The 27594-nt window shown below is 37.4% G+C and overlaps 1 protein-coding gene across 1 annotated transcript; it reads right to left on the bottom strand.

Moving 5' to 3' along the window:
* Positions 1–9502: 9502 nt before the first annotated feature.
* Positions 9503–23041, bottom strand: IL33 (interleukin 33). The gene is made up of 7 exons (XM_027105999.1): positions 22932–23041; positions 16668–16787; positions 15975–16121; positions 14727–14834; positions 13767–13817; positions 12775–12872; positions 9503–11405 (listed from the first exon to the last, which is right to left on the bottom strand). The coding sequence occupies exons 1-7, from the start codon at positions 23026–23028 to the stop codon at positions 11199–11201; spliced, it is 828 nt and encodes a 275-aa protein (XP_026961800.1). The 5' UTR covers positions 23029–23041; the 3' UTR covers positions 9503–11198.
* Positions 23042–27594: the final 4553 nt, after the last annotated feature.

Genomic DNA, 27594 nt, shown 5'->3' with positions numbered 1-27594 from the left:
GGCTGGGGAGCCTGGCATGTGGCTCAGAGCTCTCACTCCTGTGGGAGAACTTCTGCAATATAATTATTCTCCAGGTTGTGGGTCACCCACCTGTGTGGTATGGAATTTGATTATATCAAGAGTGCACCCCTCCTACTGTCTTGTGGTTTCTTCTTTGTGTCTTTGGATATAGAATACCTTTTTTTTTTTTTTTGTAGATTCCAGTCCTTTTAATCGATGGTTGTTCAGCAGTTAGTTGTGATTTTGGTGTGTTCATGAGAAGAGGTGAGCTCAAGGTCCTTTTACTCTGCTATCTTGTCCTCACAGTCTTTCAAGATTTTAAGTTTGGTTTCTGGAGAATTGTCATTTTCTTTTCTTTTTTCTTTTTAACATCTTTATTGGAGTATAATTGCTTTACAGTGTTGTGTTAGTTTCTGTTGTATAACAAAGTGAATCAGCTATATGTATACATATATCCCCATATCCCCTCCCTCTTTCATTTTCTTTTTAAAATATTGTGTCACTATGGTTTTTCATGGTGCTTGATGACTTGTTCCTCTGTGGTGTACTTGAAGTAGTGAACATCTTTCTTGTTTAGGTAGAGCTTTTGTTCAATTTGATTTTAATTTTTCAACGGGTTGGTAATTAAGTCCTTCCTTTTGTTTTTTACTAGGTGGTGCTATAGCACAAGTTTTAGGTTTCTCTTGCTTGAGATGGCTCTAGCTATATTTGAGAATCAGCACTTTGCTTCCTTTACCACCTCTATCAGAGGTGTTACCAGTGCCCTTGTTATTGCTACTTGTGCTCCTGGGGTCACTGGTGTCTTGTTGCTGGTGCCAGTGCTATTTCTGGCATTGCTGCTGGGGCACCAGAATGGTGGGTGGCTCTGCTGTGTCCAGGTTCACCTGGGTTGTGAGCACTGTCACTGTGGCAGGGAGAGGGGGAAATTTGGGACAAGCCAGGATTATGGTTCCCTCTACCACTTCTGGAGTTGTCATGTTCATGGGTGACTGGAGTCATGGGTGCCACTGTGGTGGTAAGAACTAGATTGTGGGCCCTGATGCTACTGCTGCCCAGTTGCTTGTGGATGTGGGTGCTGCTGCGGCTTAGAGGCCAGACTTGTGTGCACCACCTCTGTTGCTGCTATCAGGTTCTCTGGGGCTGCAGCCTCAGCCACCATGGCCAGGAGGACCAGGATAGCTGTACTGCCTCCACTCTTCCCCCAGTTCTGTCTGTTCTATGAGTTCATATCCACCCACCTTTAGATGTACAAACGTGTGGATCTCTCCAGCATCCTGATGTGTTGGGCAGCAGAGCCTTTGTTAAATTATGCGTGTTTTACTAGTTATAGATAGAAGGGGAGAGGTAAAGGGACTGTCTCATACTACCATAATGCTGACATCACTGTGTCTTACTGTGTTTTAAGAGTTCTTCATATAGTCTAGATACGTCTTTTAGCAAATACATGTTTTGCAAATGTTTTCTTATAGTCTTTGGCTTGTCTTCTCACTCTTTTTAGTACCATCTTTCTAAGAGCAGAAGTTTTTAATTTTGATGAATTCCAAAATATCAAATTTTTAAATTTTATGGATCATATTTTTGATATCCTACATAAAAAATCTTTAACCCAGTGTCACATAGATTTTCTCTTATGTTTTCTTCTAGATTTATAGTTTTACGCTTTACTTTTTATGTCTGTGATCCGTCTTGAGTTTTCATATGTAGTGCAAGGTATGGCTTGAAGTTTAATGGTTTTTTTCTTTTCGTTCGTTCTTTCTTTTTTTGTTTTTTGCATATGGATATGCAATTGTTCCAACACCATTTGTTGAAAAGATTACCTTTTTTTTTTCTATTGAATTGACTTCGCATCTTTGGGAATAATCTGTTGTGTATATATAGTTGAGTCTATTTTTGAACTATCTATGCTGTTCCACTGATGACTTTGTCTATCTTTATGGAAATACCACACTCTTAACATAAATGTAGCTTTATAATAAGTCTTGAAAGCAAATAGTAGAGACCTCTAGTGTTGTTTTTCTTTTTAGAAATTGTTTTGGCTATTCTAGGTCCTCAGAATTTCTATGTACATTTTAAAATCAGATTGGGATTTTGATTGGGATTGCACCAAACATATATCAACCTCAGGAGAATGGACATCTAACCATATTGAATCTTCTGACCCCTGAACAAGGTATGTCTTTCCATTTATTTAGGTCTTCTTTAATTTCTCTCAGTTGTGCTTGGTAGTTTTCAGTGAACAGGGCTTGCACATCTTTGTCAGATTTATCCCTAAATACTTTAAAATACTTAATTGTATTATAAATGGTAAAGATTTAAATTTCCAATTGTCTTTTGTTATTATATTATATAGAAATAAAAGTGATTTTTGTGTATTGTAACATCCTGGATCTTTGTTAAACTCAATTTATAGTTCTATTAGCTTCTTTGCAAATTACATCAGACTTTCTACATGGATGATTATGTTATTTTAAATAAAGACAGTTTTACTTTTTGTTTTCCAGTCTGGATTATTTATTTCTTTGTCTTGCCTTATTGCAATGACTAGAAGCCCCAATAAAATGCTAGATACAACTGGTGAGAGAAAAAGAAAAAAAGAGGTGGTGAGAGTGGACATCCGTTCATTGCTCTTGATCTTATTCAGTCTGTTGCCATTAATTATGATGTTAGCTGTAAGTGTGCTTTGGTCTATGCCCTTTATCATGTTTAGAAGTTGCCTTTTATTTCTAGTTTATTGAGTGCTTTTATTAGGAATGGGTATTAGATTTTGAACTGCTTTTTCTGCATCTATCAACATCATCGTATTATTTTTCTGTTTTAATTTGTTAATGTGGTAAATTACATTGATTTTTGAATATTTAACCAACCTTGTATTCCTGGGATAAACCCCACTTGGTCATGATGCATTTTTATATCTTTTAAATATATGTTTGTGTGTGTGTATCCTTTGTATGTATTATATATCCTTTTTCTGTATTGTTGGGTTTGATTTGCTAAAATTTTATTTAGTATTCTTTTATCTTTGTTCATGAAAACTATTGGTCTGTAGTTTTCAATGTCTTTGGTTTTTAGTGTAACACTTGCTGCATAGAATTAGTTCAACAGAATTCCCTCAATTTTTTGATAGAGTTTGTTTAGAATTGATATTTCTTCCTTAAATATTTGGAAGAATTCAACAATGAAGACTGGAGTTTTTAATGAGAAGATTTTAAACTACAGATTCACTTAAAAAAAAATTTTATTGGACTATAGTTGATTTACAATGTTGTGTTAGTTTCAGGTGTATAGCAAAGTGAATCAGTTATACATACACATATATCCACTCTTTTTAAGATTCTTTTCCCTTATAGGCCATTACAGAGTATTGAGTAAATCAATATAGGGCCATTCATATTATCTGTTTCTTCTTGAGTAAGTCTTGATAGTTTGTATCTTTCAAGTAATCTGTCTATTTTTATTAAAATTGCCAAGTATTGTCCATAATATTCCCTTTTTTATCCTTTTAATATCTTTAGAATCTATACTGATGACAACTGTCTTACTATTGATGTTGGTAATTTGTATCATCATTTTTTTCCTAATCAATCTGGTAAAAGATTTATCCATTTTATTGATTTTTCTGCAATATCGAGCTTTTGTTTCCATTGATTTCTCTATTGTTTTTCTGATCAATTTAATATTAATAAATTATTATATAATTTTTTAGTTATCCCATTTCTATATTTTGGAACATCTATGCTCTTATCCAATGATTTTTTGAAGGAATATGAGTCATTCTTTCATTTTTGCTTTTAAATCTTTTTATATTTATAATGTAATATTTGATGTATATGAAAGACTATATGTAACTTATTGGTAGGTTAAGAAGTATGATCAAATAAACCTCTATGAACTTAGTGGATTACTTCTATACCTGTAAGATCACATCCATTCTGATTCCACCCCCACCCCGACCATCACACTTTATTTCTTAGAGGTTTTTTCTTAAAGTCATGGAGGGATTTGATTGTGCCTTTCTATATTCCAATTATACCTAAGAAAGATTGTTCTTGGGTTTGCCTGTCTTTCTAAACAAACATTCACTGAGTGGTTGCAATGTGCAAGGCAATCCTTATCAGTGTCCTAAGAAGCAGGTATTACCATCACCTCTTCTATGGATGAGTTTGCTTTAAGCCACATTCAACAGAAAACCCACCATTAGCTTAAGCAAACATGGTTTTATTTTTCTCTCTCAACAAGAAAGTCTGCAGTTAACACTACAAGACTAGTATGGCAGCAAGAAAATGTCACGTGTGACCTGGAGTCTTACATTAGTTTCCCCAGAAGTAGATTCCGATTAAGGGATTTATCAGCATGTGATTTACTAAGGAAGTGTTCCCAAGAAATACTGCTATGGGAGTTGGGCAGGGCAGGGATGGACAGGGATCTAAACAAGAATGTGATCTCATGCTGAAGTCCAGCAGAGGGTAGCTTCCACATGAACCCTGTAGGGGAATTTTTGAGTGAAATTTAAGACAGAGTTGTTTCACCCAAAACAAGGGAGCTGGGCTTTCAGGAGCTTTATAAGGCTGGTGGAAGGAATGCAAACTCACAGAAACTTTTATCTCTCTGTGCAAGAGAGAAAAGTAGCATCAGTACTATAAGTGCAGTCTTTGTAAGAAGAGATGCAAGTGCTGGATATTGAAAGCACACAGAAAGTGGTGGTGGTGGTGGTGGTGTGGGTGTATGGTACACACATAAATGTTACCAAAGAATCCAGTATAAAGAAACTTAAGATTTGAGCAGAACATGAATATTGTTCTCTACACCAGCGTTCTCCCATTTTTCCTCCTGCCATTTTTAATATGTAAGTCTTTGTCTCCTTGCTTACTGCTTCATGGTCAGTTTTCTGCTGCACATTCAGCCTCATACTTATGGTCTAGGTAGGAAGAAGGGGAGAGGGTGAAAGACTGAAAAAGGACATGCCAGCTGAATATGTCCCCTTTAAAAAGTTTTTCTCAGGGACTTCCCTGGTGGCACAGTGGTTAAGAATCTGCATGCCAATGCAGGGGACATGGGTTCGAGCCCTGGTCTGGGAGAATCCCACGTACCGTGGAGTGGCTGAGCCTGTGTGCCACAACTACTGAGCCTGAGCTCTAGAGCCCGTGAGCCACAACTACTGAGCCTACGTGCCACAACTACTGAAGCCCGCACACCTAGAGCCTGTGCTTTACAGCAAGAGAAGCCACTGCAATGAGAGGCCTGCGAACCACAGTGAAGAGTAGCCTCCACTCACAGCAACTTGAGAAAACCCACACAAAGCAATGAAGACCCAATGCAGCCATAAATAAATAAATAAATAGTTTTTCTCAAACCATTATACTGTCTATCTTTTATTGTCCAGAACGGTTTCAAATGGTTACCACATTACTGTGTGGAAGTCTGGGAAGGAGTGTATTTTTAGTTGGGCATATTGCTGCCCAGGTCAAAATGAGTTTCTGTGGGCAAGGAAGTAGGGGTGGTGCTGATAGATAGTAAGTAAACGACTACAATATTTGGTATCTCCTCATTTTTGCAGAGGATAAACTGAGATTGAGAGAGGTTATATAATTTGCTGAAGTTGCACAGGCAGTAAACAGTAAACCAAGCCTATGTTCTTTTTTTGTTTTTTAATATTTATTTATTTATTTAGCTGCATCGGGTTTTCATTGTGGCACGCGGGTTCTTTTGTTGTGGGGCACATGCTTCTTTCTAGTTGTGGCACATGGGCTCTAGAGCATGTGGGCTTTGGAACATGCGGGCTCTAGAGCACACAGGCTCAGTAATTGCAGTGCATGGGCTTAGTTGCCTCGCAGCATGTGGGATCTTAGTTCCCTGACCAGGGATGGAACTGGAGTCCCCTGCATTGGAAGGTGGATTCTTAACCATTGTGCCACCAGGGAAGTCCCAGCCTGTGTTCTTAATATGCTAGGCAGTGATTCATGCGTTCTCTTTATGGGAGTGTCCTCTGGGTTAGGGACTGTAATTGGACTTGAGGAAGTGTTTCATCATCTTGGCACTTCAACAGGAAGTAGCTCATTGATACATCCAGTATATATGGCATATATTTAAGGAGTATCTGCTAGAAGATGAGATTTCTGAGCTGTAGAGCTGATAGTGTGAGGGGAGAAGGAGTTTTAGGACCAGACTGTCCCAAACCCAACTGGAGTATCCCAGCTTAAGATTTCTCTATCCACCATGCAGTTTCTCAGCATGAGGCGCAAAGGTTGAAATTGGTGGGGTTTTTTTTTTTGGATTGTTTTTTTCTGCAGATATGGGGGTTGTGAATTAATCCTTTTAGACTTTAAACAACCTGTTGCATTCTACTTAAATTAGGAATTTTCTTTCCCCAACTCCCCAAATTACAACTCTTACTTAGTTTTCTTTCCCAATTCTAAGTCACTTTACTCATTCAAATAAAATTTTCCTGACAATATTTCAAGGTGTCCAATAAATGCATAAAAATGTAAAGAACATAAATAAAATGACGGAAAACTAAATTTTGACATAATTGTCATTTCTGATAAAATGAAATGGGCAAATTCATTCTGGTAATATGTGTTATCCAACATCAAAACAAATGCAAGTTTGGAAGTTTTAGCCACAACAATCAGAGAAGAAAAAGAAATAAAAGGAATCCAAATCAGAAAAGAAGAAGTAAAGCTGTCACTGTTTGCAGATGACATGATACAATACATAGAGAATCCTAAAGATGCTACCAGAAAACTACTAGAGCTAATCAATGAATCTGGTAAAGTAACAGAATACAAAATAAATGCACAGAAATCTCTTGCATTCCTATACACTAATCATGAAAAATCAGAACAAAAATTAAGAGAACACTCCCATTTACCATTGCAACAAAAAGAATAAAATACCTAGGAATAAACCTACCTAAGGAGACAAAGGACCTATATGCAGAAAACTATAAGACACTGATGAAAGAAATTAAAGACGATACAAACAGATGGAGAAATATACCATATTCTTGGAAAAGAAGAATCAAGATTGTGAAAATGACCAAACTACTCAAAGTAATCTACAGATTCAGTGCAATCCCTATCAAACTACCAATGGCATTTTTCACAGAACTAGAACAAAAACTTTCATAATTTGTATGGAAACAAAAGACACCAAATAACCAACGCAATCTTGAGAAAGAAAAATGGAGCTACAGGAATCAGGCTCCCAGACTTCAGGCTATACTACAGAGCTACAGTAATCAAGACACTTATGGTGCTGGCACAAAAACAGAACTATAGATCATTGGAGCAGGATAGACAGCCCAGAGATAAACCCACGCACATATGGTCACCTTATTTTTGATAAAGGAGGCAAGAATATACGATGGAGAAAACACAGCCTCTTCAATAAGTGGTGCTGGGAAAATTGGATAGCTACATGTAAAAGAATGAAATTAGAACACTCCCTAACACCATACACAAAAATAAGCTCAAAATGGATTAAAGACCTAAATGTAAGGCCAGACATTCTAAAATGCTTAGAGGAAAACATAGGCAGAACACTCTATGACATAAATCACAGCAAGATCCTTTTTGACCCACCTCCTAGAGAAATGGAAATAAAAACAAAAGTAAACAAATGGAACCTAATGAAACTTAAAGCTTTTGGCACAGCAAAGGAAAACATAAATAAGACCAAAAGACAACCCTCAGAATGGTAGAAAATATTTGCTAATGAAGCAACTGACAGAGGATTAATCTCCAAAATTTACAAGCAGTTCATGTAGCTCAATATCAAAAAAACAAAAAACCCAATCCAAAAATGGGCAGAGGGCCTAAACAGACATTTCTCCAATGTAGACATACAGATTGCCAACAAACACATGAAAGGATGCTCAGCATCACTAATCATTAGAGAAATGCAAATCAAACCTACAATGAGGTATCACCTCACACCAGTCAGAATGGCCATCATCAAAAAATCTACAAACAATAAATGCTGGAGAGGGTGTGGAGAAAAGGGAACCTTCTTGCACTGTTGGTGGGAATGTAAATTGATACAGCCACTATGGAGAACAGTGTGGAGTTTCCTTAAAAAACCAAAAGTAGAATTACCATATGACCCAGCAATCCCACTACTGGGCATATACCCTGAGAAGACCATAATTCAAAAAGAGTCATGTACCACAATGTTCATTGCAGCTCTATTTACAATAGCGAGGACATGGAAGCAACCTAAGTGTCCATCAACAGATGAATGGATAAAGAAGATGTGGCTCATAGATACAATGGAATATTACTCAGCCATAAAAAGAAATGAAATTGAGTTATTTGTAGTGAGGTGGATGGACCTAGAGTCTGTCATACACAGTGAAGTAAGTCACAAAGAGAAAAACAAATACCATATGATAACACATATATATGGAATCTCAAAAAAAAAAAAAAAAAGAAAGGTTCTGAAGAACCTAGGGGCAGGACAGGAATAAAGACGCCGATATAGAGAATGGACTTGAGGACACGGGGAGTGGGAAGGGTAAGCTGGGACGAAGTGAGAGAGTGGCATGGACATATATACACTACCAAATATAAAATAGATATCTAGTGGGAAGCAGCCGCATAGCACAGGGAGATCAACTTGGTGCTTTGTGACTACCTAGAGGGGTGGGATAGGGAGGGTGAGAGTGAGAAACAAGAGGGAGGAGTTATGGAGATATATGTATATGTATAGTTGATTCACTTTGTGATAAAAGCAGAAATTAACACACCATTGTAAAGCAATTATACTCCTGTAAAGATGTTTAAAAAAAAAATGCAAGTAAATGACAAAAAGCTACCATACATTTGAATGTTTTAATCAAATAATACTGACTATAGTGATGGTGGAAAATATTTTTTTAAAAAAGGAAAATTAAACTTGTAAAATAAGATAACCTGATTGAAAGATATCTAAATAAGCAGTTGGAAGTCCCAGGTTAAAGTTTTAATGCAAGTGTATGTTGGCTGTTTGATCTTGGGTAAAAGTCACTGAATACCTCCTTTGTACTGGCCACCATGATGGGCACTATGAGTACAAAGGTGAAAAAGACACAGTCTCTTCTCTGAAAAATCTTACTTAATTTTTTTTTTTTTTTTTCGGTACGAGGGCCTCTCACTGTTGTGGCCTCTCCCGTTGCGGAGCACAGGCTCTGGACGCGCCGGCTCAGCGGCCATGGCTCACGGGCCTAGCCGTTCCGCGGCATGTGGAATCTTCCCGGACCGGGGCACGAACCCATGTCCCCTGCATCGGCAGGCGGACTCTCAACCACTGCGCCACCAGGGAAGCCCCTTACTTAATTTTGAATCACCAAAAATATTAGACAAATGACCTACTCCACTTACCAACATTGATGGATTGGTGTATGCTTACTTTCACTTAAGAATTTCACAATATGAGTCATTTTATCATAAAATCATTATGGTCTCACATACTTTTGAAAAATACAGTTTATTCAAGAATATGAACAATGTAATGGATATATTTGGTTACTTAATAATAATCGTTTAAGTATATCATACAGATACACATGGTCAACATTTAGTGTTTTTCAGAGGGAGTGATATAGATTCTGCTTTTATTTTTGTCTCTATAGTAAAATTATTGACAAAGTAATGAATCAAAGATATATTGTTCTATAATTGTTTGCACTCATACAGTAATTCTCAGCCTCTTTTATTTTATGTTCCATCAACAGTTATATTCAATATATCTCAACAAATTAAAAAGCCGACACTTTCAGAAAAAGTCATTTTATAAGTATTCTGTCATTATGTTTGTCATTTATTATCAGTATTACACCTGTGAAGAATTACAGTAGAAATTGCTAAGGTTTTAAAATAAGCAAAAATTATTTAGTAGTTGAGAAATGTTATTATATGGTTGAGTATAAACTTTAGTACCTTAGTAGCAATAAAACACAAAGATGTTTAATGAAGAATACTGCCATAAATAGGTTTACATAAAATTCTACACCATCAGGTAGAAAAAGCAGAATAAAAATGTTGGCATTCAGAGGTTAGGTTACGTGGAAGTGAGGTCAGGGGGTGCAGAAGGACACAGATGGTCAAAAGAAATGGAGAAAGAACAGAAGTCAAGTGAATATTCCATAGTAAGCAGGGTTATTGGGAAGCTAAACAACAAAAGGCCTTGTGCATGTCGGAAGAAAGGATGAGAAGAAATTTTGTCCAAGGTAATGAATATATCAAAAGTCATAGATTCCTGGAAGCCAGGGTCAGAAGAACATATGAAGGATAACCAGTTATTGAAATTGTAATGTTAATCCTATGTCCCGTCTAAGCTCTAGTAGGTTAGAGGACTTATGTCCACACCATGGTACTTGGAACCCATGGTACTTGGAACCCATGGTACTGGGATGCCCAAACATATATTGTGGCTCAGTGCTTTTAAAAATATTCTAGTTTGTTAGATATTCCTAATAATTTCAATTTCATATCTGAACTAAAATTTATTTCACTTTCTAATGTAAGAATGCCTTGCTTAAAGTTAACTCAGTCTATAAAAATCAGAATTTTAAAAGTGAGTTAGAGGTGAAATTATTCACTTTTAAAATACTAGATTTGTTTTCCTTAATTTTTAAATTATCCTTGCCTTTTCACATATTTATATTACCTGTCTAACTATATAGGCATCTGAAGTTTCGGTATTTACAAACTTGGTGTTTTATTCCAGTTGTGAAATGGTAAATCTGTGTAGCTTCCAGTTGTTTTTTTTTATTAGTGGCTCTAGTGTTTGAGGCTATTATTTGGAACGAGGGAGAATTATGTCCCTATGTAGCTCTTTAAATTGATCCCTGTCTAAAGCAAAATTGCGGATCAGTCCCTTTGCTTCTCCCCAGAGGTCTCAGCTCAAAATATGAAGAAGTTCTTTCAGGACTGAAAGAGGAAAAATGTAAAGGTCAGGCTGTATCTCTTCAGAATGTTGGCAAATCTCTTTACCAATATGCTATTTAATATACCAATACTTGTACTGAATATGCAGTGATACAGAGGGAAATAAAAAACAGAACTGAAGGATTATAAAAAATATTTTTATACATAATAAGGAAAACATTCCTCAGCATACTAAACATTCCATTTCCCTTCATGTTATCTGTCTCTTTATCGCTTATCCTTTCTGCAGTGGTAGCTGTTTGGACTACTCAACCCAAGATCCGCAGCTTTCCATCATATTAAGTTTGAGAGCTTAAATATGGTATTCTCTTCATTTGAATCCTCAGGGTGTTCCCCTCGTTTAATAAGAGCTAGGTGGTTATCCTTTACTCCTAGAAACACTCCAGGATTGCTCTTACATTCAAATGAAACACATTGGGAGGTCTCCTCATGAAGGACAAAGAAGGCCTGTTCTGGCAATTGGTTTTCACATTTTTGTAGCTGAGGAAGACAAGAGAGAAAGTAACCAATATGTGAGTTGGAAGTCCAGAGTCAACTTTACATCCCTGTATTGGAAACTAAAGGAGAATAATTATTCATAACTTGATATTTCTAACAAGCCTGCTTACTGAGAAGGGGATGGGAGGTGGGGAAGAAATGAGCAGAGGGCCAAAGTAGGGGGATTTGATTTGATTCACTGATAGTATATTTTGAGAGACATGATGGCTTAGAATGAATGGATCTGGATGCAGTATTTCTGGATTCATACTTCTCTTTTGCCATGTAGTATCTCTGAGACCTGGACACTTTGCTTTACCTTTCAAGCCTCAGTTTTTTAGTGTAGCCAGTTTTCTAGATCGGTCAACTCCCAACTTACCCACAGGTACATGAGTGATAGAAAATGATTATTATTTTAAGTTATTAAGTGTTAGGGATGGTTTGTTACACAGCAAACCTAACCAATACAATAACTTCATAAGAGAGTTATTGTGAGAATTAAATGAGATAGTACTTGTAAAACCTTTAGCACACTTCTTGGTATATAATAAAGCTCAGTAGGGGTCAGCACTTATTATTGAGTAGTTATATATGCCAAACACTATTATATATACTTAGGAATGTTTTGTTAAGGGAGATGCTGATTACCATCCAGAGTTTATATTAATACCTTGCATGGCTATATTAGTTAGCTCTATATATTTATATAATTTATCTTCTATATTATACTTTAATGTTTTCTTCCTTGTGTCCACTTTGGCTTGTTTGTTCCTCAAGATGTTTATAATTCTTCATCATGACCAATATAATACTGCTATTTACTAACTGAAGAAGACAATGCAGTGAATCCTATGATTAAAATGTAGATTATTATGTTATCTATATATCTTGGCATGTGGAAATGTTTATGACTCTCCCTTTAGCAGTCTCAGAGTATAAAATTAGTTTTTCAATTGCCTAAGAAAACCATATTTTACAAGGAAATACTTCCTGGAAGAACACAGTAGTTCCTACAGCCAAATAGAAAGGATTCAAGTCATTCTATATAGCAGTGCTTCTCAAACTTTAATGTACCTATGAATCTCCTGGAGATTTGTTAAAATGCTGATTTCGATTCAGTTGTGAGGGAGCCTGAAAGTCTACATTTCTAAAAAGCTCCCAGGCAATGCTGTACTGCTGGCAGAGATCAAACTTTCAGTAGCAAGGCTACACATGCCATTTCACTCCCTTCCATGTTCCAGAAGCAAGTTATTAATCATAACTGATTTTGTTTTATGTACAATAGCACAAACAAAACTTCTTCTTCAAAGTACCCCAAATCTGCACAGATGAGTAGAGTCAGTCATGACAGTTAGGTGCATATTTCTATTACCTCCACAGAATGCTCCTTACTGTTGGCATGCAGCAAGAAGTCTTTGTCTTTTGTGGGGCTCAGGTTTACCATTAACTTCCGATGATCACCACCACCTTCTTGCAATTAAAAAATGCAAATTATAAAGTTAAGAATTGTAACTCATTTTAATTTAAATGAATTTAACACCCAGGAAAAGAGTCCAAGATGTCATATAAAATAACTATTTCATTCAACAACACATCTCTTAGAAATACTTGTACCCAGATGAAACTAAAGAGTCATTGGACAGTAAGGGGTAATTCTAAGTCCCCTTAGGAGAGAGGTTAGTTTTCTTATATACTATTAGAATACTAGTAGAATTGTGAGTCTCATGGGTGTTGCTCTAGTTGTCAGCTTCCCTGTCTGCATAGAAGGCCACTGATGGTTGTCCCCCAATATCCAACTCCTCTTTTTGTGTAATAATAGAATGTTTCCCAGCCTGCCTTCTTGTAGCTAAGTGTAGCAATATGTCTAAGTTCTGAGCAATATAAGGTGAATAGAAGTGTCAGGTGCAACTTCCAGGTTGCGTCCTTAAAGGGAAATAGAACTCAAATAATACATCTGTCTTCCTCTGTCCTGCTGAATGGATATTTTCATGGTGGCAAGGAATCTTGAACCATGTGGATGTTGGCAGAGCCACAAAGAGAAAAGGAGCTGGGTCTGGGCAACCTGTTGAGCAGAACTGCCATTCCAGCCCTGGCTAAAACAGAAATAAAGTTTTGTATAACTTAAGACACTATTATTCTGAATCTCTGTTAAATGTAGCCAAACCTTTATCCTAATTATTAAACTGCAAAATGGATGAGATGGAGTATATCAGTTTAGAATCTTAGATCCAAGATTTTTACCATGAATTTGGGCTGGAGAGAACCTTCTGAGACTGCTTTCCTTTCCCATGGAGAATTTTTGGATTTGTCTTTACCCTAAATTTAGGAATTCAAGCACTAGAGCTACCCAGCTTTCGAAATTACCTGTTTCACTTGAGGGGAATTGGGAATCATAGTAACGGAGTAACACCTTGTCTGAAAGAGAATGCATAAAATCCCTTTGGTGAGATACAATTTTATCAAATGGTTCAGTTTCAACATATATATAACATCAGAAAACATCCTCTTCTTTTATTGTATATCAATAAAAGCAAAACTTCTGTGGTTTTGAGAAAGGTCTTAAAAATGTATAAATATATTCTGAGGAATTCTCCAACAATGTTGGTATTAAAATATTTAAAATGTTGTTCATAGCACTGGTATATTCTTTTACTAGGGTTTATACTTTAGTGATACTGATAAAGCTGGAAAGACCTAGTAGATAATTTAGCGATAGCAAGTATATGTGGTACCTCTTTCCACATTTCACAACAGATACCACTTCTCAGTATCATCCTTCTCCCCTGATGAATCCTGAATAAGCTTTTTTTTTTTTTTAACTTATTTATTTATTTTTGGCTGCTTTGGGCTTTTGTTGCTGCACGGGCTTTCTCTAGTTGTGGCAAGCAGGCGCTACCCTTCGTTGCAGTGCACGGGCTTCTCATCGCGGTGGCCTCTCTTGCTGCAGAGCACGGGCTCTAGGCGCATGGACTTCAGTAGTTGTGGCTCGCGGGCTCTAGTGCGCAGACTCAGTAGTTGTGGCGCACAGGCTTAGTTGCTCCGTGGCATGTGGGATTCTCCCGGACCAGGGCTCAAACCCATGTCCCCTGCATTGGCAGGCAGATTCTTAACCACTGCGCCACCAGGGAAGCCCCCTGAATAAGCTTCTGAATCCTCCTCAATATAGTGATATTCAAGCATCCCCTGCCAATGCATTGGAGTTAGCACATAGCATGAAATCTATTTGCCATGTCTGAGTTAATCTATTGTTTATGGTTTGGTAAATTTATTTTTTTACTTTACTAGTCATCATTATATCATTAAAGACAAAAGGAAATATTCTACCTTTCTCTTGGTCTTTTCCTAAGTCTTCAACATAGATCTCATAATTTCCATCCTCGAAAACAAAAGTAATGTATTGATCGTTGTATGTACTCAGGGAAGCAGAATGTTCTGTAACAAGTAAAAATCTTGTCATTAAGAATTCAAAAACCTTGTTTCCATGAAAAATCTTTTAGAAATTAAAAAAAAACTTTCTCAATAGGTTGTGTTTGTTTCTGCAATTTGAGCTGCACTTTGTCCATCACTGTTGGACAGATGAAAGCCTCTGGCACAAGCTTAATGTAGCTAAAAGGCTGAGGTGTGCCACCTGAATGGGATTAAAGATGCTAGCATCCTGCATGAAGGCCATGGTAGGCCATGTTAGTGTGCTTATGGGAGGGTTTAGTGGGGAGAAAGAAGCTGGAAAAGTTATAGAGTTTGCCTGAGGAAACCTCTGCTTCCTGACTCCACATGATCTAGGGAACTATGGGCAAGAAGGGGCTGTATTTTGATAGACATGGATAAGTGAATACCCATCTGTAAAGCATGGAGTTACTCAGAGACTTTCAACAGTCCTGGAGAATGCAGGTGTGAGCCTCATTCTGTCTTCTGGCTAAATAACAGTGACACTTAAAGCAGTACTCTCAATTTTTTTTTAATATACGAGCACACATAGAAAATGATAATATTTCTACAGCATGTTGGGGTAAACTGGAGCAGATTTAGAAACTACATATATAGGTCCTGGAGGAAAAAATCGTATTTTCTTTATAGTATAGAATTATGCTAAAGAAAATAATATATAAAAAATTAAGAATATTAAATATTGAATATTTGCACAAGTATGTGATATAATTTAAAACCATTTTAACAACTATTTAAAATACTTGAGTTGAAATTATATTTAAAAAATATAATAGCTCTTCCTTTTCTTTCATTGTCAGAATGTTGAAGTTCGGGGAGATAATATGGTTTTTCCCCTAAAGGATAATGTATTTTTCTCAGGAGTAATGTATATGAAATTCCAATCCATAGCAAGCATTTCAAAATAATAATGGAATGCTAACTATAGAACGCACATGCATTGTTAGAGCAACTACCCTGTACTTAGTTTGGATACCACTACATGGGCACATCAGCAACAAATGGACAGAAGTTTCTGATATATTTACATGAAATTGTAGACTTGGGGCTGCTTCCTGGAGTGGCATTTCCAAGGTCCGTGTCTTACCTCCCTCCTCACCCTCACACCACCCCTGTGACCAGTCTTACCTTTGATACTTGGAAGACCAGTTGCTGTAGTATATTTCTGGACCCTAGTTTTATCGAAGGCGAAGCTCTTCACAGACGGTCCAAGGTGTTCCAGCTCCTGACAGGCAGCGAATACCAGATGTTTCTCTTTGTACGTTTTAGCTGCAGGATAGGTGTAGGAATAAGACCGGACTGTCAGTCCTCACTCTGTGCAGACCCCTCTCCCATCTCTCCTTTGAGGATTTCCAGTCTAGGCTGCTTGCTGACAATGATGAATGACCCCAGGATTTCAGTCACCCCATGGTCTGAAGGAATCAATACCTCCTATACACTTATATCCCAATAGGGCACACCCGCTGGAGTCCAGGCAAAAGAAAACTAGTCACCCATGGTCTCAACACCCAAAAGGCAACCACTATTCATTTTAGTTTACTTCCTTTAAATGAAAAAAATAAAAATATTGTAAATATATTTATAATTTTGTATCCTCTATTTTTACTTAATATTATAGCATAACCATTTCTCCCATGCTATTAAAAACTCTATATGCCCTTCTGAAAATGGCTAAAAAATAGTTCATCATCCTTACTCTTTTCCAGAAGGAATTTGGATGAGGGAAAAATTTATGTATCTTGATGTGGTAAGTGAAGGCAAATAGATGCCCATCATTATGTTGAAAAATTATCAGGAAATGCAGTTTCTCCTTATCTGTTCTTGGTGAATGCCTTTTGGTGGTTTGTTTCCTAAAGTAACAGGTCTTCTTTTCTATTTTAAGGCCAGAGCGTAGCTGCATAAAGACCATGGGGCAAACTTCTTCAGCCTTCTGTTGGGATTCTGAGCAATTGAAAAAATTGTGATACCATTTCATTCCATCCATCTTTATCCTTTTACAAACCCTGAGTGTACCAGACCAAGAAAGCAACTACAGGTCCACAGTATCTTATCAGAAACCTTGGGGCCAGTTGTGTTTCAAAATTCAGAGTTTATTACATTTTAAGATTGTCATGTAGACCATATATTGTATATACCTAGAACACCCAGCAGGGACTAGGGCAGCACCTCATAATAAAAAATTTTATAGTGAAACAGGAAAATTTACATAAAGTGAAATAAATAAAGACCTCATGTGATTCAGGTCAGGATTTAGCTGTCAAATGAGTTCAGGTCATATTTTGCTGTCAAACGAGATACGAAAAACTATAGGTCTTTAGAAAAGATTTTGGTTTCAAAATTGGTTTAAGGGAGTGTGGATCTACATCCAACATATAGCAATTTTTGCCTAACTGAGCGGGAGCTCTTTGATCATATGAAATCTACAATCATTTCTACTTATCTAGAGTATACTTTTAATAATTTTGGAGAGATGACTATAGTCTATAAAGGTTATTGATACTAAAAATAGCCGACCATGTTAGGGAGCTTTCTGCCTATGTTTTCTTCTAGGAGTTTTGTGGTTTCAGGTCTTACGTTTAAGTCTTTAATCCATTGGGCGTTAATTTTTGTGAGTGGTGTAGATAGGAGTTAGGTTTCATTCTTTTACATGTTATTATCCAGTTTTCCTAGCACCATTTATTGAAGAGACCATCTTTTCTCCATTGAGTATTTTTGACTCCCTTGTCAAATATTAGTGTGTCTACAGTGGGCCAAGCACTGTGCTGATAATTCTACATACTGTTGCCTTTAACCCTTCACAAATAATATTGCAAGGTAGGTATTATTCTCTTTGTTTTACAGATGATGATTTGAAGTTCTTAGCATTCACAACACTTGCCCAAGGTTACAGGTCTGATGAGAAGATGTGACTCAAGTGTGTCTAATATCAAAGCTATGCTTCCATCTACCTCCATCTAAAAAAAATGCTACACTACAACTTTAGGGAATAGCAAAATGCAAACTGAAATTAAATCAGTTGAAGTAAAAAAAATATAATCAGTTATTCAGTAATTCTGATTTCATTTATCCAAATAAAAATTAAAATCTCAAATAAAACATTAAATTTGTCACTTGGAAATCATAAAAAGCCTTTCAAAGTCAAATAGAACAGAAAAACTTGAGTCATAGGATCTCAATTTCCAACATTATAGTAAATGAATTATCAAGCAATTTATGCAATGTAGCCAAATTTCAATTATTGACAGTAATTCAGAAAATGAAAATAATTCCTTGTGATTTGAGACCCATTCTATAATTTTTTTTTTATTCTCAAGATTTGCCTTCCTAATATGCTTTTCAAAGTTAAGTGGAATAAACTTTTGTTAGTTACTGTTTTGAATTATCTATATCTTACTTCCAATTCAGATGGGCATCTACCTTTAAGTATCTTCAACTGTCTGAACAGGGAAAGGCCATTAAATCATACTCATTCACCCTGGAAATCCCTAATATTCCTTTATAATACAGATATGTCAGCTACAGTATCTCACATTTATATAGTGCAAAGATAATTTACAAAGCTGTGCCAGAGCCAACACTGAACTTGGTATCCTGACAACTAATTTAATACAATATGTCATTAATTGCATGTTTTGTGCTGGTCTTAGCCTGTCAATAACCAATGTTGTTTTCGGACTGGCTGTTAAGGTTCTTATTATGATTGCAAGATGACCTTCAGCAATAACCATCAGGAAACTGAAGAAATAAAGGTTAATTAATTATAGGATCTGTAAATTACACTGCATATCTGGGACCCCACAGAGAAGTCACAGGTAGAGAGGGTACACGGGTGTGGGGTTCTGCTTTTATTGGGGTTGAGGGTGGGAGCCTAGGATAGCGAGAGCTCACTATTTATTGGTGAATTTAAAACATAAAAGCAGGAATTTAAAGTGTGGGAAGAGAAAAAAAGAAAGTAGTCCAAATGGACAGTTATGAAAATCAACCAAGATCTCCTTTTCTTTATCTAGTCTTGTGGCTGGCCATGTATTTATTTGAGATAGCCATCTTTGAAGTAGATGCCTCTTTGTAGTGGATACCTCTTTGAAGTGCATGCCTCAGCAATCAAAGCTTAAGTCGGGCACTTGCATTACAAAATAGAAAAACAAAATCCACCTGTCAGGGTTTACACTATACTGTATCACATCGTCTCTTCAGAGTTAAAAGGCATAAGATGATGCTCTAAGCATGCTCATTCCTGTATGCTTCTCATTATGTGTAGCATCCCATGAGGCATCCCATGCCAGGTATGTCTAATATTGAGAGTGGACTCTTTGGGGAGGAGGATATGGGTCTTGGGTAGTTAGAAGTGAGGGTCATAGCACTGGGGAAATATTATGGATGTAGAAAAAGAGAATTGAGGGCTAAATATGTGAATGTAAGGGCTAGCATCTAGTGAGACAAACACTAGGTATAATTCCTTGGGGGATGACTGTGTTTGAAGTATTTAAAATACTTTACATTGGGAGAGTTTGGAAGAAGGTATACTTTGGTATTCGGGGCAGCTGAAACTGTGGTGTGAGGGTTGTGTTCTTGGGAGGAAAGCATGAAGCGGTCATGGCCATAGGAACTCTGTAGAAGAGAGTGTTCCACTAGGGTCAAAAAGCGAGCTCAAACTTATGAAAAGGCTGTTGCCATTTCCTGTGTCTCCATCCTGCTTGATATCTGAGGGCAGTGTATTTATATGGCTTTTAAGGAAATTCTCATAAACAGTTTCATCATAGCAACTGCATGATGAAATCCCTCAGGCATTTCTGGTGAGTAAATGGGAATGGGCCTGGAAATCTTTTTGTAGAGCCAGACCACAGCTGGCAGGAACTACAGAAGGGAATCACTTCATCTTTCATTTTTTCCCCAAACACTAATTTTACCAAGGTCTCTTTGCCCTGTTTACTACCTTTGACCCGTTTGTTGCATTTGACTTGGGGACCACTTCCTTCTTTGAACCCTTCTTCCCTTATTGTTGTATCAGCTGTCTCCTTGGATTCTCCTTGTTTCCCTCTGATCAGTCCATCTCTGTCTCTTTGTTAGTTCTTCCTTCTCTGCCTGATCCTAAAACGCTGGTGTTCCTGAAGGTTTTGTCCTTTGCCTTTTTTTCTCACTCTAGGCTTTCTTTCTGGGCAATCTTGCTTGCTCCAATGACTTCAATCATCTTTTTCTATGTTGATGACTCCCCAAACTGTAACTCTACCTTTGGTCTGTCTCCTGAGCTTTATATCTGTTGCTCTTTCTCTACAGAAATTTTGATGCCACAGGGCATTTTGACTAAAGTTACCTTAAAACATGTCTATTTCTATCTATGTAGAGCCTTCTGAATTCTGGACATCTCTACCTGAATGACATACACATACCCCAAATGCAAATATACTCATAATAAAAAAACAACTTCTTTATCTTTTACCCCCAATATATTCCTCCATAATTCCCTATCTTTAAAAACAGTACCTCTATCTGCCGTTATCTGCCCAATTTTTAAATCAGAAAGCTGAGAATTATCCATTTTCCCCTCTCTCTATCCTTCAATTTATTCGGTTTACCTTACTGATTTCACTTTCTGAACGTATCTGAATTTTAGTCTTTCCATTCTGCCATCTTAGGTCAGGCCCTCATCACCAGACCCCTAAGATGAATGCAGTAGACCTCTGATCAGTTTCTATTTCTACTCTTGCCTGCTTGCTCTATCTTCACTACCACCAACATGGTCTTTCCAAAATAAAAATGTCTTGTTTTTCCTCAATTAAACATTTTCAGTTGGTTCCCTACTGTCCACAGGATAAAGTGAAAGCTCCTTCACTGTAACAGAAGATCTTCTGTGGAGAGCTGCAAACTAAAGGGTGTGATCCATACTCAGTTCTACCTTCAACTATTGTCATGTAGGGATATGGGCCCATTTGTTGCTAGATCTTCAGATTTTTTGAGAGAAACCACACATTCAGACTTTTATGCAAAATCTCCCAATTTTTAAATGTTGTCTCAATTAAAAAACAACAGTAATACTATTCAGGCCAACTAAAATACTCCTGCTGGATGGATATGTCCCAGGGCTCCCATATTGTGACCTCTGGATAGATACATAAGGACACTGTATTTTCAGGGCAGGGAAAGGGTTGATGGATATGGGGGAGAGGAATTAACAGAGGAGAATGGCCTGACCCTGAGGAGTAGCTTCCTAGAAATGGGGAAGGAGATGAGTTTGGGGAGAGGCTTTCCTCTAGCTCATGAAGTCCCGTACCCTGTTGGCACTAGAGGTGAAATGCCCTGGTGCTGACCAGAACTCATGTGGGACCTGACTGTATGGATACCTGTAGTGGTTGAGTATTGCGTTTTATGGCTTTGTGATTGTGTAAGATCCTGCTAGCCCAGGGGAGGAGAAGGAATTAAAATGAACTTTGTTGTTTGGGGGCTCAGAGCAGTTTATATAGAAAAATAAGATGTGACATTTTTGAAAAGCAGTTCATACCTGTCACACACCACACAGGGATCTGTTGAAATTTTAGCCAGGAGTGTTTAAATAATGACAATTATAGTATTAAACTGAGCCAATATTGTTGGAAGGGAAAATCTGCTAAGGAACCATAAAAATAATGCGATGAGATTTGGGATTATCTTTATCATTGTTTCTCTGAATGGTGTAAATAAGCAGTTAGGGCCACTGAACCCCGACAGGTGGGGTTACATTTTCATTTTCCATCAATGCCAGAAACTCTGATGTATATTCCAGCCTGCTCCCTCCCTCATTCCAGTATCTACATAGAGCCCACATCTCCTAGGGTACAAAGAAAATTCATTTTTTATTAAGAGGGAATTTGGAGACACAGAGTCACTTCTAATGAGTCACTGTTCCTGCAAGGAGCATTTTGACTCAGACATAAATAAAAGAACTAACTTAGCTGTGATTTCCTGGTGATTCAGAAACCACAGTCCAATTACTGGTTTTCCTACTTACAAAAGAAGAGCATGGGTAGGCCAGAGCCTCAGGGAGACAGAAATGATATTCTTTAACACTGCTTTCTCTTCTCGCCTAAAATGTTCAGGGAAATGCAGAAGAGCACAAAGGACAAAGATATGCCAGTCCCCACTACCATTTCTCATGCTGTATTTTCTTTCTGGTCCACCAGAGCTCTGTTAATTCTTTTGTGTTACTGCTCTCAAATGAAAAACATGAGAATAAATTTGCATAATTCTTTTCTAGGATAAGTAATTTTAAGAATCAAAGATGTTAATAGTCCTTTGATTTTAAAGGTAAGGCTACTACCTGACTTAGTTACCTTTCAACTTATTCCAAACCCTTTGAGTTTGCAATTGGACAGACTTGAGCATCATTTGGTCAATTCTGCTTTATTTGGGTCCTGGATTATGCAAATATATTTGCTTGTTATTCTCTCCTTTATCAGAAGTCTCAAGTCAAGACCACAAGCTCGATATACCAAAGGTCTTAATAAATGTTTGTTGAATAAAAGTGGGTCCGTTTAAATTTTTGTTAGGAAATCTGGGAAAAAGGTTTTGGGATTTGGTGGCAGGAAGTATGGGTAGAGAAGGGGTTAATATGAAGGGCCATAATTACGTTTATCACTATTAGCAGGTTTAAGTCATCTGAGCCACTCCTGTTCTGTGATATATCAAATAAGCAAAAGTTGGCCAGATATAGTCTGTTTAAAACCAGCACTGGGCTTCCCTGGTGGCGCAATGGTTGAGAGTCCGCCTGCCGATGCAGGGGACACGGGTTCGTGCCCCGGTCCAGGAAGATCCCACATGCCGCGGAGCGGCTGGGCCCGTGAGCCATGGCCGCTGAGCCTGCGCGTCCGGAGCCTGTGCTCCGCAACGGGAGAGGCCATAACAGTGAGAGGCCCACGTACCGCAAAAAACAAAACAAAACAAAACAAAACAGCACTGACTGTGTTACACATTTATGAGCCATCCCTTTCAATTTCAGCTCTTGTATTCTTAGTAGTTTTTGGTAAGGTAGAATGTATAAACATTGGAATAATAAAGATTTGGTAACAGGTAAAAAATAGTGTGTAAAACAATCAGAAAGGCTTAAGTCCTTACTTCTCAACTTGGGAGATTTTACCAAGGCTTTGCCTGCTGAGCTCTTCATCTTTGCTGGGGAAATTTTGGTGGTTGAATACTTCATTTCAGGCTTCATTTTTCAGGCTTCTGTTGGATTAACATATAACATACTTCAATTGTCTCAACTTGAAAACAAACAGAAACAACTGTGGCTAACTCAGTATAAAATTGATAACATAGCCACATAGAGAAAATAATAATTTCAGTAAAGTTTGAACATCATATTCTGAATATATATCTATACTAGAAGTATAGTGAGAGGACAAAAAGAACTGTAAAGAAATCTTAAACTTTACTTTCTGGGTTTGTTGTTAGTGGAAATATTGGTATTGAAATTCTGAGATTGTTTTTGCTATACTATGGAATAAAACAAATGTATTGGTGTTATAGGATTTTCACTGCAGGGAAAAGGAGATATAAATATAAAATAAAAGAAGAAGGGAAAATCCCTGTAGTGTTAAATTTGAATTACCAATATCAGTGTGCCCATATCTTAGTTTCTACATACTTTCTCCACTAAAAGGAGCCAGGATTCTAGATCTGGGCTGGGAAAGTAGAAGTGAACATTGAGTACCTTGTTGTGCCATAAAGCAGTGAGTCATTAAAAAATTAGTGAGATTGTGTCAAAAGGACACAGGAGCCCCTTTGAAGGGTCTCCTGCTGGGCAAATTTGTCATAGTTTGTGCATCAAAAAAAGTGATGGTTGCTACCTGGGCTCTTTGGTGGGGCTAATGGCAGACTCTGGGAGGGCTCACGCCAAGGAGTACTTCCCAGAACTTCTGCTGCCAGTGTCCTTGTCCCCATGGTGAGCCACAGCCTCCCCTCACCTCAGCAGGAGACCCTCCAACACTAGCAGCCATGTGGATGACAGGCTCTTGGTGCTCCAGCCGGGTGTCAGGGCTGTGCCTCTGAGGTGGCAGAGCCAAGTTCAGGACACTGGTCCACAAGAGACCTCCCAGCTCCACGTAATATCAAATGGCAAAAATCTCCCAGAGATCTCCAACTCTGACCCAGCTTCACTCAATGGCCAGCAAACTACAGTGCTGGACACCCTATGCCAAACAACTAGTAAGACAGGAACACAACCCCACCCATTAGCAGAGAGGGTGCCTAAAATCATAATAAGGCCACATACACCCCAAAACACACCACCAGACGTGGACCTGCCTACCAGAAAGACAAGATCCAGCCTCATCCACCAGAATACAGGCACTTGTTGCCTCCACCAAGAAGCCTACACAACCCAATGAACCAAACTTAGCCACTGGGGACAGACACCAAAAACAACAGGAACTACAAACCTGCAGCCTGCAAAAAGGAGACCCCAAACACAGTAAGTTAAGCAAAATAAGAAGACAGAGAGACATACAGCAGATGAAGGAGCAAGGCAAAAAACCACCACCCCAAACAAATGAAGAGGAAATAGGAAGTCTACCCGAAAAACAATTCAGAATAATGATAGTAAAGATGATCCAAAATCTTGGAAATAGAATGGTGAAAATACAAGAAACGTTTAACAAGGACCTAGAAGAACAAGAGCAAACAGTGATGAACAACACGATAAATGAAATTAAAAATTCTCTAGAAGGGATCAATAGTGGAATAACTGAGGCAGAAGAACGGAGAAGTGACCTGGAAGATAAAATAGTGGAAATAACTACTGCAGAGCAGAATAAAGAAAAAAGAATGAGAAGAATTGAGGACAGTCTCAGAGACCTCTGGGACAATATTAAACAAACCAACATTCGAATTACAGGGGTCCCAGAAGAAGAAGAGAAAAAGAAAGGGACTGAGAAAATATTTGAAGAGATTATAGTTGAAAAGTTCCCTAATATGGGAAAGGAAATAGTTAATCAAGTCCAGGAAGCACAGAGAGTCCCATACAGGTTAAATCCAAGGAAAAACACAACAAGACACATATTAATCAAACTATCAAAAATTAAATACAAAGAAAAAATATTAAAAGTAGCAAGGGAAAAAGAACAAATAACACACAAGGGAATCCCCATACGGTTAACAGCTGATCTTTCAGCAGAAACTCTGCAAGCCAGAAGGGAGTGGCAGGACATATTTAAAATGATGAAGGAGAAAAACCTACAACCAAGATTACTCTACTCAGCAAGGATCTCAATCACATTTGACTGAGAAATTAAAACCTTTACAGACAAGCAAAAGCGAAGAGAATTCAGCACCACCAAAGCAGCTTTAGAACAAATGCTAAAGGAATTGTCTAGGCAGGAAACACAAGAGAAGGAAAAGACCTACAATAACAAACCCCCCAAAATTAAGAAAATGGTAATCGGAACATATATATTGATAATTACCTTAAATGTAAATGGATTAAATGCTCCAACCAAAAGACATAGACTGGCTGAATGGATGCGAAAACAAGACCCATATATGTGCTGTCAACAAGAGACCCACTTCAGACCTAGGGACACATACAAACTCAAAGTGTGGGGATGGAAAAAGATATTCCATGCAAATGGAAATCAGAAGAAAGCTGGAGTAGCAATTCTCATAGCAGACATAATAGACTTTAAAATAACAACTATTACAAGAGACAAAGAAAGAGACTACATAATGATCAAGGGATCAATCCAAGAGGAAGATATAAAAATTGTAGATATTTCTGCGCCCAACATAGCATTTCCCTTATGTATTGAGGTGCTCCTAACAGCTATAAAAGGGGAAATTGACAGTAACACATTCATAGTAGGGGACTTTAACACCCCACTTTCACCAATGGACAGATCTTCCAAAATGAAAATAAATAAGGAAACACAAGCTTTAAATGATACATTAAACAAGATGGACTTAATTGATATTTACAGGACATTCCATCCAAAAACAACAGAATACACATTCTTCTCAAGTGGTCATGGAATATTCTCCAGGATAGATCATATCTTGGGTCACAAGTCAAGCCTTGGTAAATTTAAGAAAATTGAAATCATATCAAGTATCTTTTCTGACCACAATGTTATGAGACTAGATATCAATTCCAGGAAAAATCTGTAAAAAATACAAACACATGGAGGCTAAACAATACACTACTTAATAACCAAGAGATCACTGAAGAAATCAAGGAGGTAATCAAAAAATACCTAGAAAAAAATGACAATGGAGACACAACAACTGAAAACCTATGGGATGCAGCAAAAGCAGTTCTAAGAGGGAACTTTATAGCAATACAGTCCTACCTTAAAAACAAGAAACATCTCAAACAAACAACCTAACCTTACACCTAAAGCAATTAGAGAAAGAAGAACAAAAAAACCCCAAAGCTAGCAGAAGGAAAGAAATCATAAGGATCAGATCAGTAATAAATGAGAAAGAAATGAAGGAAAAGATAGCAAAGATCAATAAAACTAAAAGCTGGTACTTTGAGAAGATAAACAAAATTGATAAACCATTAGCCAGACTCATCAAGAAAAAAAAGGAAGAAGACTCAAATAAATAGAGTTAGAAATGAAAAAGCAGAAGTAAAAACTGACACTGCAGAAATACAAAAGATCATGAGAGATTACTACAAGCAACTATATGCCAATAAAATGGACAACCTGGAAGAAATGGACAAATTCTTAGAAAAGCACAACCTGCCGAGACTGAACCAAGAAGAAATAGAAAATATGAACAGACCAATCACAAACACTGAAGTTGAAACTGTGAATAAATATCTTCCAACAAACAAAAGCCCAGGACCAGATGGCTTCATAGCGAATGCTATCAAACATTTAGAGAAGAGCTATCACCTGTCCTTCTCAAAGTCTTCCAAAATATAATAGAGGGAGGAAAGCTCCAAAACTTATTCTACGAGGCCACCATCACCCTGATACCAAAACCAGACAAAGATGACACAAAGAAAGAAAACTACAGACCAATATCACTGATGAACATAGATGCAAAAATCCTCAACAAAATACTAGCAAACAGAATCCAACAGCACATTAAAAGGATCATACAGCATGGTCAAGTGGGGTTTATCCCAGGAATGCAAGGATTCTTCAATATACGCAAATCAATCAATGTGATACACCATATTAACAAATTGAAGGAGAAAAACCATATGATCATCTCAATACACGCAGAGAAAGCTTTCAACAAAATTCAACATCCATTTATGATAAAAACCCTACAGGAAGTAGGCATAGAGGGAACTTTCCTCAACATAGTAAAGGCCATATATGACAAACCCACAGCCAACATCGTCCTCAATGGTGAAAAACTGAAAACATTTCCACTAGGATCAGGAACAAGACAAGGTTGCCCACTCTAACCGCTATTATTCCACATAGTTTTGGAAGTTTTAGCCACAGCAATTACAAAAGAAAAAGAAATAAATGATTCCAAATCAGAAAAGAAAAAAGTAAAACTGTCACTGGTTGCAGATGACATGATACTATACATAGAGAATCCTAAAGATGCTACCAGAAAACTACTAGAGCTAATCAATGAATTTGGTAAAGTAACAGGATACAAAATTAATGCACAGAAATCTCTGGCATTCCTCTACACTAATGATAAAAAACCTGATATTGAAATTAAGAAAACACTCCCATTTACCATTGCAACAAAAAGAATAAAATATCTAGGAATAATCATACCTAAGGAGACAAAAGACCTGTATGCAGAAAAGTAT

The sequence above is a fragment of the Aethalodelphis obliquidens genome, unplaced genomic scaffold (assembly GCF_003676395.1).
Source record: "Aethalodelphis obliquidens isolate GAN/ISIS:26980383/991018 unplaced genomic scaffold, ASM367639v1 scaffold7, whole genome shotgun sequence".
NCBI lineage: Eukaryota > Metazoa > Chordata > Mammalia > Artiodactyla > Delphinidae > Aethalodelphis > Aethalodelphis obliquidens.
The sequence above is the reverse complement of the archived record's forward strand: the minus strand, read 5'-3'. Positions and strand labels throughout refer to the sequence as shown.

Bases quoted from the DNA above. Each gene is read 5' to 3' on its own strand.
- IL33 (XM_027105999.1), bottom strand. From the start codon at position 23,028: ATGAAGCCTGAAATGAAGTATTCAACCACCAAAATTTCCCCAGCAAAG. The intron at 16,788-22,931 runs GTAAGGACTTAA...TCAATTGCTCAG, and splicing joins AAAATCTCCCAAGTTGAGAA to AATCCCAACAGAAGGCTGAA. The intron at 12,873-13,766 runs GTAATTTCGAAA...TTTAATTGCAAG, and splicing joins ATTCCCCTCAAGTGAAACAG to AAGGTGGTGGTGATCATCGG.